The sequence below is a fragment of the Bubalus bubalis genome, chromosome 16, assembly GCF_019923935.1.
Source record: "Bubalus bubalis isolate 160015118507 breed Murrah chromosome 16, NDDB_SH_1, whole genome shotgun sequence".
Lineage (NCBI taxonomy): Eukaryota > Metazoa > Chordata > Mammalia > Artiodactyla > Bovidae > Bubalus > Bubalus bubalis.
In genome coordinates, this window is record NC_059172.1 from 78,910,249 (window position 1) to 78,923,177 (window position 12,929).

A 12,929-nucleotide genomic window follows, 5' to 3' on the forward strand; every position below is an offset into this window, starting at 1 on the left:
GCCTTCCTCCAGGAGATCTTCCTGACCCAGAAATTGAACCCATGTCTATTATGCCTCCTGCATTGCAGCTGGGTTCTTTACCATTAACACCCCCTGGGAGGCTTCATTGGGGGATGGGGTGGAGATTCTTAGAAAAGCAGGCATGAGCATCATGAAGGCAGATCTCATTCTTCACATGAAAGTGGAATCCAGAGCAGTTGATTAGAAACTTGCCTTAAAATCTTGAGGGGCTGAGGCCTCTTTCCCTGGCCCACCCTTCCACACCAAGTGATACAGCTCCCTCTGAACTGTGGCGTTGGAGAAGACTCTTGAGAGTCCCTTGGACTGCAAGGAGATCCAACCAGTCAATCCTAAAGGAAATCCGGCCTGAATATTCATTGGAAGGACTGATATTGAAGCTGAAACTCCAATACTTTGGCCATCTGATGCGAAGAACTGACTCACTGGAAAAAACCCTGATGCTGGGGAAGACTGAAGGCAGGAAGAGAAGGGGACAACAGAGGATGAGATGATTGGATGGTATCACCGACTCAATGGACTTGAGTTTGAGTAAACTTCGGGAGTTGGTGAAGGACAGGGAAGCCTGGCATGCTGCAGTCCACGGGGTCTAAAAGAGTTGGACACGACTGAGCGACTGAACTGAACAGACTGGTCTGGCTGGAGGAAGAGGTGGTTTGTTGTTGTTTTTTTTTTGCTCAGGGAACCTTTTCTTGTTTAATCCTATTTACACATCTGTTTCACTAGCATTGCAGACACAATCATTAAAACAGGAAGCTAGTTTTTCTTTATAATGAACTAGTGGATTTAAAATCAGAGTGATGTTGCATAACCCCGTGAATATACGAAAAATACTGGATTGCTTGAATGGACACATTTTATGGAATGGGATATCTCAGTAAAGCAGCTTTTTAAAAAAATCAGACTGTATGAAACAAGAAACAAATTTTGGAGAATTCCCTGGCACTCCAGTGGACTCCCTGCTTCTGGAGGCACAAGTTCGCAAGCAGCGCGGTCAAACAAAAAACCCCAACACATTTTCATGGCTTTTCAGTGATTTCAAGAGGACTCCTTGCATGTAAGATACCGCCACAAAGAGAACCAGGTGCGTGGTGTGAGTTCCTCACCCATTTACTTCTTATTCGGTCAACTATCACAAAGTGAAAGTTAAGGTCCCAGGCACAGGGGTAACAAAGAAAGTAGGCTCCCATCCCGTCAAGGATAAGACAGGTACACACAACAATACTTGAAACTTGAAGTTAAGCGTGGACTTCTTCCCCGTTGAAGTTTTCACGACTATGTTGCAAATCTGAGTACTAAAAAAATGTTTTCACTTTAAACAGGCAATTTTTTGGTTACTTAGTAAATTAGACTGAGTCACAGATTTAGTCTTTAAGCTTCAAATCCCAAAACTGGTTTATGTCTTTCAAGTGGGTTTTGCATGTTTAAGAAGTGAAAAGTATCAAGTTCATGTTTTTTTTTTAAAAAAATGGATCCTTATTAAGTCAATGTGTGTTACGGGTACCATTTTAGGTCCACCCTCGCCGTGAGCCCACATAAGCACTCCCGTCGGTGCGGTCGGGCAGACGCGGGCTGGGCGTCTGTGGACTCCGCCGTCCCCGCCCGACTCTTTCTGCCTTAGCTGTCCGGCAACGAGGGGCGAGGGGCGCCTCGAAGACGCTCCCGAGGGCGAGGGGGAGGCGGCCAGGCCGGGCGGGCGGGCGGACCCCCTGCGACCAGGGCGGCCGCGCTCCCAGCGGAGCCAGGGCTCCGACCTGGACCCGCCCTACGCGCGTCGTCGGGCCGGCGGCTCCCCGGGCGCGGGGCGCCAAGCACGCTCCCGGCCGCGGCCGCGGCTCCGCGAGGCCCCGCGGAGGCCGGGCGGGCGGGCACGCGGGCGGGCGGGGCGGCGGCGGCCGGAGTCCGCAGGAATGCGGCGCCCTCGCCGGGGAAAGTTTCCCTGAGCATCTGGCGCGGGCGGGCGCGCAGAGGAAGGAAGCGCCGCGAGGAGGCGGGGCCGCGGCCGCTCGGGCGGGCGCGTCTCCCAACTTTAGTTTTGGCGTCCGAGGCGAGTTTGCGTCTCAGTCGGGAGCGGCCGCCGCCGGGGGAGAGAAAGGGAGGAAGGAAGGAACAAGGAGAGGAAACCGGGCGAGGGGGAGGGGAGCGGCGCGGGCCGTGCGGCCGCAGCCCGGGCCGAGGGAGCGAGCGCGGGCGCCGCGGGCCCCGGTCTCCGGCGGCCTCTCCCGACGCGCCGCAGGCCCGCGGAGGCGGGCGCGGGGCGGGGGCTGCGGGGCCGCGGCGCAGCCCCCGGCCCTGAGCGCGAGGCCAGCGCCGCGCCCGCCGCTTCCCCCGCCGCGGCCCGTCGAGCCGGGCCGTCCGGGCGGAGCCCGCGCCCGCCGGGCGAGGCAGGAGCCATGGATCCCGGGCCGCCCCCGCCGCAGCCAGCCCCCCAGGGCCAGGGGCCGCCGCCCGCGCAGGCCCCCCAGGGCCAGGGCCCGCCGTCCGCGCCCGGGCAGCCCGCGCCTCCGGGGCCCCCGGCGGCGCCGCAGGCCCCCCCCGCCGGCCACCAGATCGTGCACGTCCGGGGGGACTCGGAGACCGACCTGGAGGCGCTCTTCAACGCCGTCATGAACCCCAAGACGGCCAACGTGCCGCAGACCGTGCCCATGAGGCTCCGGAAGCTGCCCGACTCCTTCTTCAAGCCGCCCGAGCCCAAATCCCACTCCCGACAGGTAACCGCGCCGCCCGTCTCCCCGTTTCCCCGCCGGGCGGGCCCCCGGCTCAGGGGCTCTGGGGGCTCCGGCGGGGGCGCTCGGGGGGTGCGGGCTCCGGGGGCGCAAGCGGGGCGGGGATGGGCGCGCGCAGGGGCGGGCCGGTCGGGGCTCCGCGCTCCTCTGGAGTCCGAGGCCGAGATTTGTACCCCATCCCCCCCACCTCCCGCCCCCGGGAGTCCGTCTCGGCGGCTGCAGCCCCCGGGGGCGCGCTTCGCCTGCTCCCTTCATTCCTTCCCCGCGGGCTCCCGGCGGAGTGGGGGGGCAAGGCAGGGGCGGGCGAGGCGGCCGGGCGGCGGGGGGCTCGCACAATGCGCGCGCGCCCCGCACCTCCGCTCCCGCCGCTGGGCCGCGAGCGGGGGCAGCCCTGGCTTCCGCGGGCGGAGTCGCGCCCCGAGCCCCCTCTCCTCCGGGGTTCCCCGGGTCCCCTGGTCTCCCCGGGAGGCACGGAGTCGTGCCCTCGTTGGCCAGCGTGGAGCAGGGCCGGGGCTCGAACCGGCCCGGGCGGTCCCGGGCTCTTTGTCCCCCTCCCCCTCCCGGGAGCACTTCTCCTCCTCGCGGCCCCGGCTCTCGCAGAGCACAGGATCCAGACTTTCCTGGAAGTTGTTTATGGAGTTGGGCGCTCTCACCCCGGCCCTTCCCCCTTGCGCTCTGCAACTCGCGCAGGCTCACTCTCCCCGAAACGCAGTGGGCTCACGTGCTGGCTTCCCCACGGCGTACGATTATTTACAGTCCGCTGAAATGCTTTTAAATGGGCCACATCTGCACGGCGCGCGGGCCCTGGGCTGGGTTGCACCGTGCCTGGGGTTTAACACAACTCTTTGATAACGCTCCGCAGGTTGACTCACAGGCCGAGTCCTGCCTAGTTCAGCTGTGATTAGAAGTTAATGTTTGGGAAGCGATGACTAATTCGAGGCTCGCCATTGCTCTTTAATTCTTACTGAGGATATGAACATGGCTGTCCCACATACACAGCGTTCGATTATTTTGTCAACGTGATCCAGCGTTGAAGTGCAACTTATATCATGAAAAGTGTTAACATTCCGATCGGTCCCAGAAGATTTGTTTAGGGGAGATTTTTCTTTCTCTCCTTCCTTTTTAAAAAAGAACTTGCTTCAGGCTAAACTTCAGCATAGGAAATTTGCCCAAAAGTTAATTGGTTTTCCAAATAACTGCGATGAAGTTAGTCCACTCGACTGTAACTTGAGCGGAAAGAACACTTATCGCCCCCACTCCCATCGCCCCTCCTATTTGCAGGCCTGTGATAAGTTCTCCTCCCTCAGACCAAGGGGTTTGGGAACTCAGAAAAACTCACTTAACCTGCTGACAAAAACCTGGGTTAAGGGAGAGGAAGGAAAAACAATTTAGCTGCTTGCCCTAAATATTTCAGTTTGTAAGAAGTAGACTTAGGTGTGCTGCTTTCTCTTACCCCTGGAAATGAGTTTCCGGACTCGTGGGTAAAAATGTGTGTTGGCATTGCACCCCACCGTCTGCACAGCTATGCTGCTGGTTAATATGTTTCGAAAGCATAATACCCATAGAATATTGAATTCCCCATTTTGTGGCATCTATAAGCCGAAAAGAATTGCCATCGAAAATTGTACCTATTCTTCTAGTAAATGATTGCATGAAAGTTTGTATCAGCAGTTTATGGATTCATAATATTCACAATTTACTACAGTTTTATTTGTTTTAATGCGTTTGTTGACCAAGTGTGCACCTGTAAGTTTGACTTTTATTTCTGCTAATGAGTCCTAAATTCCAATTTATTCTGATTGGAAACTCAGAATATATATGATTTAACATCAAGGCATAGGTGCCCTTGCTGATTGCTTCCAGTCTCTCTTCCTTGGTTATATGAATCTAGGAAAGTTTAACTTTTTGATAATCAAACCCTAACTCTAATTAAGGAATTTAAATAACTATATTTGCTTATGAATAGTATGAATATGGGTTGTAAATACTGTTGTTCACAAATTATTGAATATTTAAATATAAGTTCATTTATTGCCTCATTTTTCCATCGTGGGGGGAAAAAAAAGCTATTACAAATGAGAAAACTTGAGGCTCAGAGAGGAAGATATTGTCCAATGTGTCACACTAGCCAGGTTGGACTGAAACCCATATCTTTAGGGTCTGAGTTCAGGAGTTTTTGTGCTGCTACACAGTTGTAAATATGTAAGTATGTTACATATTTACATATGTAATTCGTAAGTTACCGTTGTAGTTACATTGTTGACATCTTTATCATCTAGGTACAAACGTATGGCTGGCTTTATATTTCATTCATTAGGTGGCTTTTAAAGAATCTTTGGATGTTTCTGGATCTTCTGCAGTTCTTAAATGTTGTATAAATTTTGATGGTTGCTGTATTGATGACATTTGTCCATGGTGAGAAAAAAATGACACCTGTCTTGTGTTTAGGGCTTGAAAACAATTACGTAAAACTTAGTTTTGAAAAAAGGTGGGGAGTCCATAGTCATTTGATTCTTTGGGTTTTGTTTATACCTAAAACAGTTTAGAACTTGGGAAAAACACCCACACGACCTTGGCGTTTACCTCGGCTTTTAAAAGTATCCATCTGCAACCTGTATTCCTCTGTGTTAGATGTTGAAATTTACCTTTGGTATTTAGAATTTCATGGCGACCAAATCTCTATTGGAGAAGTTTGCAAGGACTGTCTTTGAGAACGTATTTTAAGAAGTCTTTGTTTTCACCTTCCCGATAGGCCAGTACCGATGCAGGCACCGCCGGGGCGCTGACTCCGCAGCACGTGCGGGCTCACTCGTCCCCCGCGTCCCTGCAACTGGGAGCCGTGTCTCCGGGGACGCTGACCCCCACGGGAGTGGTCTCCGGCCCGGCAGCCGCACCGGCTGCTCAGCACCTTCGACAGTCTTCCTTTGAGATCCCTGACGATGTGCCTCTGCCAGCCGGCTGGGAGATGGCGAAGACATCTTCTGGTCAGAGGTACTTCTTAAAGTAAGTGGAAAAAGGGTGGGGGAATATTTTCTGGCACCAAGATACGATTTATTTTTATATTTTCCTTAATATTTATGTCAAGCTCAGTGATCTCTTCCATAATTATTTTTTTTTCCAGGATAGTATGACCTAAATACCTTCTTTGGGTAATATTTTGAAGGCTTTATGGATTCCTGGCTCATAGCCTCTTACTAAACTTTTTTTTGTGGCAGTTAGGATGTTCTCATTTTGAGTTTGTGCCAAACCTGTTAATTAGCCTAGCTCTAAACTGAAAGGATCCCATGAAGAATTTCAAATTGTGAGAATTAGGAGGCTGGCATAGTTTTATGAAGTATGTAGGGCACAACTTACCTTTTTAAACATTTTACTGGTAGAAAAGAACTATAAAAATAAGTAGGACTTCCCTGGAAGTCTGATTTTACAGTATTTTAGGTGTGAGATGACGGACCCTTTAGCTGCAGTTTGATGTGTATTATCATTTTCTCCCTCAAAAAGCAAAGAGAAATATGCATTTTCATATTTGATATGCAGCAGTTCAGTGGCAAACTTCTTTTGAGCCAGCAGGTCTTCAAAATAGAATCCCTCTTCTCAGGGTAAACAAAAACAAGGCTATTGGGTTATTTGTTTTTCTCAGCCTTATTTTTTGTGTGTTTAACAAATTGGCAAATTTTCATTGAAGCTGAAAAGATCAAAGTAGAATTTTGTCTCCTCTCACTTTGAAATTATAGATAAGACTTTAATATTTTTATTTGGCTTCTTTGGTATAAGTACAGAATGTTTCCTATAAGTAATTATAGACTGAAATTGATATTTTCAAAAAGTTGCTAAGTTCTGTTCAATCATGTTGAGATAATAAAATTAAAACTCTCCAAGTTTTGATTGACATCTGTCTTTGACAGTCTACTCCCAAGGCAAATGTAACATTTATTCATTAGATCAGATAATACAATAATAATACTGTTTTGTTGTATATCTTAATATTTTATACTGCCTTTCAGGGCAGGTTGTTAACTTTTCAGTGTAAGATACAGTTTTGTGACAAGCTTATTTAGGAGAAAAGCAAAGGGAAAAGTTTGATCTTGAAAAGTTTCTGCAGTTTTTTGCCCCCCTTTCTTGCAACTTTTTTCTTTTTTAAATCGTTTTCTGGTGTCCCGGTATCCATTTCAGAGGGTCAGGTTTCAACCAGAACAATAAAGAGCCTGAGACTGGAAGGTACACACAAGTCTGGCAAACTCATCTGCATGAGCAAGATCATTTGTTCTGAAGCAGACATCCACAGTAAATGATTGAAAGAGTTGCTCGCTGTGAGGGATGTGTCTTGAAGGGAAAAGGAGTGGAAACAAACCAGGTTGTTAGGAAAAAGAAAGGCTGTACTTTTCTGAAGCTCTCCCTGCTGGGTCGCATGCTGACCTGGGGAGATTTTTAAACAGTTTAATAGCCGGCTTGCCTCTCTTCTTTGGTTGATGTTATAGCTGAAAGTCTGTGATTAAAGAGCAACATTTATGCTCCCCTTTTCGTCTTTTGTATCTTGTAATAATTGCTTCGAGGTGACATCTGCCTACATTTTTATGTATGTACATTTAATGATCTTTTTGTTTTGACCTGAAATGTTCTGTATTTTATTTTTTAAAGTTTCCAGTGCTGCTTTCTTTGAGAAAGTGTTTCTCTCAGAGGTGGATTAACAAAGGATACACACACGTACACCCCCCACCCCAAACACCCCACTCAAGTGAGCCTCTGGCGAAGGTAAACCAGGACAAAATGATCTGAAAATTATGCCATATGGGTAGTGGTTACCATGGAAAAGAAAAACTGGAAAGAAGATATATTAGCATGAATGTTTTTCAAGATTTTTGAGAGATTCTCACTGGAAGTAAAATTAGGTTTATTATGTGATAAGAATCGTGAAAATTTTTGACTCCATGGAATATTTGGCTCGCATCAAACCTTCAGAAATAAAAAGGTGTCCCCTTATGGATGGATCTCGGTCAGTAAAAGTCAGCAAAATCATGGGTTAGTTGGTACACATCAGGAATTACAGAGAGAGCCCCTAAGCACTGGCTGTGGAAGTTGGATGTGGACTTAGAAATGTAGTATCTTCTAAAGGATCTGCTTTATGAGCAGTGGGGAAGTTGGAGAAGAGTTATAGAAAGATTAGTTCACATCCAGTTGGTAGCTATTTCCATGATGTCGTGGGGCATGTGAGTTGTCCTAAACAACTTATTTTTGTGTGTTGCACAGGAAATGAGATTAGTATCTGCCTTGACTTAGAGTTGAAGGTAATAAATGAAGTTTTTGGAGCAGGGTTGTTAATTGTCAAAGTTCATTTTTATTCTGGGTTTGATATTTTAAAGTCAAGCTCTCTTTGCAATCAGCAGCACTTTCCTCTTGTGTCTAAAGAAGATTCTTATTGCTGGCTAGATGTAGAATGAAGATTTAAATTAGAGACTTCACACTCATTTCAACAGTGAAAGCTGCACCTTACTATACATTTTTTAAGATACTTGTTGGCCCTAATTTTAAGTTACAAAGTATATAATATGTTGAAATACACACTTGGCATGGAGAAATCTGACCATAAATGGTCTAAATTTGCAAGATGATATAATTTAAAACTTAGAAACATTTACTTTGGAAGCAACTGATTATTGTCTTGTGACATTAGATAAATGACTTTGAAGTTAGTTGGCCCATCCTGTTGTTTCAAGGCAGCATGGAAGGATTACAGGCAGGCAGCTGTTGGGACTTTTAAAGCCCTGCCTCCATCAGTGAGATTTTCTGGAGAAGACTCATGCCTTAGGTTGGCAAGTGATAAGGTGGAAGTATGGTCCTAGCTATTTATCAGCGACACATACTCAGGTTCTGGTATGATAATGAAGTATTTTAAGTTTAGTCTGCGTATTAGGTATAATATTTGTTCTACTGAGTTTTCTGTTTAAAACTAATTCCTTCAAAATTGTGTATTGAGCTTTAAGAGAATTCTTTTATTGCTTTGAGAATTACTGCTTTCTTCATCTGTCTTACAGTTTTCCTACAGGAAATAGTTCTTCAAGTAGTTGGTTAACAACTTCCTATTTCTTTATAAGCTGCTGAATAACTTCCTGAATTAGAATTCTATATCTCTGGTTACAAGAGTGTTCTTACTTCTCCAATTTGTTTTATTGACTCTGATGCTCTGTAACTGTTATGACATACAAAGAACTTCTTATGTAAAATGTAGCATATAGGAACTTATAATTTGATTTAAGAAGTCTCATCCAGTGATTTTAAAAATGTGTAGATTTTCATTGTTTTAATAATCTTCTAATTTTTAAGAGGTCATTTTGTTTCATTTCTGTTTTTTTTATCATTTTCTAAATAATGGGACTCTGTTTTTAAACCTTGAAGATTCAAGGTTTCTTGTGGCTGTGATTTTATTAACAAGTATATTGAGTATCTTGATTCACAGTTTTAAAAGGTATCTTTTCAGAGATTTTTGACATTCCACAGCATAGAAATTAGCCCGTATTCCAACATTAAATGAAGTTGCCTTCTAGGTGATATTAATTGTTGTAAGTGATTGGAGTCTTTTTTTTTTGACCCTTACCTTGTTTTCGAAATGAATGTTCCTCTAACCCTAAGTAAAGCTACTTCAAACATGCATCAATTAAGGAGACATATTATCAATTAAATTGTTTCTTGTTATAATAATTTGATCTTGCATCTTGTCCCAAACACTTAGAAGAGTATGAACACATATAATGTGTATTGCTACTGTAATAAATATTAGGCGTTTTTAAAAGGAACAGTTTTATTGAGAGGCTAATCTGCTCCTTTGGTTTCTTGCTATATCAAATGATTTCCCTTTAAAAATGAAAAGCCTGTGATATTGCCCTTAACTGTTGATTAAGCTGCAAAAAAAACAAAACCCAGAAAAGCGGGGGGTTTAAGCCCACAAACAGTGGAAATTGCAGTCACAAAATATTCCCTAATATAATATTGTAAGTCAATTGTACTTTAGTTTTAAAAATCCCCACAGAGTTACTTCCCTGTCTGAGGGGATGGCCAACCTACCCGCCTGTCTCGCTGATGGAGACTGAGTGGAGAGAGATGAAAGCACACCCTCAGCTCTCGGGAAAAATGCTTCCTTCTGCTCAGTGGGTGGGCACCCCGGGAAGAATGGCCTGCCCTGCCACAGATTTAGGCAGGAAAACACCGGCGAAAGTGTTGAACGTGGTGGTAGGGGAAAACAGTTGGAAGATGGTGAGTGTGACAATAAATAGAACATAGAACTTACTTTCCTAAAAATAATGAGTATTGTCAGTGTGAACTAAGACAGGTACTTGACCTTTATTAACGAGAAGTTTAATTGCAGCAAACTCAGTTAGCTGCAAGATGGTAGGCAAATTTTCTTTAAAAAGTAACATTAGAGTATTTCTCCCCTGAAGCTTCATGTTAACTGTAGAAAAAAGCCTGGGTGATAGTCAAATAGTTGAAACTTTAAAAACTTTTTGAAACCCTGAGATCAGTCCTCATTAGTAATATAGAAAAGTATGTTATACATTGTAGTTGGGAAAATAGCATCTTAAGATAGTAATGCTAGTATGACTCTGACTTTCATTTTACCTTCAGATTTTGGGGAAGATGTAAGCTTTAAATGTAATCTATTGGTCAAAATATTTGTGAAGTTTGGACTTAGAGCAAATCAAAGTGAAGTTGTTTTAAAAATCCATTGTTAAGGGTTAAGATTATTCAAACTTAATTTGCTACCTTAACTGATAGTATACTTTAGCCATTAATTATGACTTGAAAGTTTAATAATAGTTGAGTAGCACGTATAAAAGAAAGTCTTAAAGAGCTGTGTGATTCTATAACTATGGTTCCTAAGTGATGCAGTTTTTACAAAAAGGGCTTCTGATTCGCGGATTAATCAGAACTTCAAGCCATGAAAAGGACATCTCTGTTTTTATGAAGAAGAATTGCTTCATGGTTCTGGATGCTCAAGTACTGTAGCACCAAGTTCCCTGGGAACACTGCTGCCCCGTGGAAGCACTTCTATTTGCGCAGGGCTTGACCCCTTCTGAAAGCAAACAAAAGGAGTTTGGTATAAATCACAATGGCCTTTTTCTTCCCCCTTCCCTTTAATATTTTTGACAAGAAAAAGTGGTCGGTAGTTTAATCCTTATTTGGCGCTTAGCATGAGAAGAATCACAGTCTTTAACACATCAAGTAATAAGATGATGTTTCTCTGAATAGTGTTGGAAATTAGCAAAATGAATAGAGCTGTCTATTTAAAATATTACTGTTTCCTTCTACCAAATATTTTCAGTGTTTTGTTTGTGGTTAGTACTATTACCTACTTATTTTCACTTTAGTGGGCTTTTTCTCTGCACAGGATAGTGTTACTCAATGGACTTAGCAAATTTTTCAACAAAATTTTGCTTTAACGGTGGTGAGGGTACAGTTTGTTAGATGCTCCTTCTCTGCTCTGGCAATTTCTTACTTAACCTAGAGTGAGGAGACTTAAAGTAAGGTCTTTGTTGAACCAATAAATAGGTTTAGAGAATGAGCTTTTTCATACATGCATGAAGACTTGCTGTAGACTAGTTGATCTGGGCTTTAGAGTGAAAGTGTCTTTCTTGAGAGTGCTACTTTGAGCCTTCACACAGTTGATTGTGTATTTAGAAAGTTGCCTGAAATTTTAACTTCTCACATATCCTGAGGTGACTATACTATGAAGTAAGGTTTGAGGAAAGAACTTAGTAAATCCTGTCATCTAGGAGGTAGGGGTAAGAGGTGGATTTTTTTTTTTTTTTTCTGTAGAATCATGAATGTGGGGTTCCTTTGTTTTATATTTATAAAACTGTCCTTCCTTCCTTTGCTTCTTCTCCCATGTATCTGATTTTGTGGACTTTTAATGAAAGTGTATTTTTTAAATTATGAAAGTAACACATGTTCATTAGAGAGAATTGGAAAATTCAGGAAAGAATAATGTTAGGAAGCACTAGATTTCTGCCAGAGAAAGGTGATTGAAGATTCATTCATGTTTATATAGAATCATCTGTAAATATATATTTTGAAATTTAATTTTAGGGGAGTAACATATACATAGATTGAGAAAATCCCTTGCTGCTATAAGGGTCATAAAGAAAAGAGCAGTTTTAACAGAACTTTTCTTTATCTCTGACTTACATTCTCCAGAGGCAAACACTTCCAGTTCTTCTGAGATTTTCCCCCTTTTAAAAAATTATGTATTTATAAAATATGCTATACTACCATTTACAATTTTTTCTGCACCCTCTAAAATTCCCCTTTCCTTTACCTTGCCACTATAATTGCTAAAACTATTTTGCTAGTATTCTTACTAGTATTGTTAAGACTCTAGGGTTTGTGTACAGCCGAGTTGTATAATGTAATGTGATTTTCTGAACAACTTGGATATTCTCTTGGAATTGTTAAGTGTCTCATTTTTCTCATTTGTATTCCTGTTGCTCTTTTGGCCCCTTGGGGACATCCCTGAACCTTTTGTCTTCCTGCCCTGCACTAGATGGGTTGCTTTCAGCTTGCTTCAGAGTCATCTTACTGGGACTTTGCTTCACTCTCAGCCTGGCAAGTTCCTGTATCACTCTTCTTGGTTTGATACCCTGTTTACTATTTTTCTCTTTCTTGATTTACTCACTCTTAGAGATGAACTTTCTCAGGCATTTGCTGAGAAAAAGGTTGTAGGTAGCTAACTTGAGATCTTTTATGTCTAAAAGTGATCACACCATCGTGATTATCTGGGTCGTGAAGATCTTTTTTTTGTACAGTTCTTCTGTGTATTCTTGCCATCTCCTCTTAATATCTTCTGCTTCTGTTAGGTCTATACCATTTCTGTCCTTTATCGAGCTCATCTTTGCATGAAATGTTCCTTTGGTATCTCTGATTTTCTTGAAGAGATCCCTAGTCTTTCCCATTCTGTTGTTTTCCTCTATTTCTTTGCATTGATCGCTGAAGAAGGCTTTCTTATCTCTTCTTGCTGTTCTTTGGAACTCTGCATTCAGATGTTTATATCTTTCCTTTTCTCCTTTGCTTTTCACTTCTCTTCTTTTCACAGCTATTTGTAAGGCCTCCCCAGACGGCCATTTTGCTTTTTTGCATTTCTTTTCTATGGGAATGGTCTTGATCCCTGTCTCCTATACAGTGTCACGAACCTCATTCCAT

At 43.9% G+C, this 12,929-nt stretch overlaps 1 protein-coding gene across 12 annotated transcripts in view; it reads left to right on the forward strand.

Annotated features, from left to right (window-relative positions):
- Window positions 1-2,396: 2,396 nt before the first annotated feature.
- YAP1 (Yes1 associated transcriptional regulator) overlaps window positions 2,397-12,929 on the forward strand; it is a 135,259-nt gene continuing 124,726 nt past the window's right edge. For all 12 annotated transcript variants that reach the window (XM_025266996.3, XM_025267001.3, XM_025266999.3 and 9 more), the window contains exons 1-2: window positions 2,397-2,729; window positions 5,497-5,747. In XM_025266996.3, the coding sequence (XP_025122781.1) occupies window positions 2,412-2,729; window positions 5,497-5,747 (569 nt within the window). In that variant the 5' untranslated portion in view covers window positions 2,397-2,411. The remainder of the gene's footprint in view (window positions 2,730-5,496; window positions 5,748-12,929) is intronic.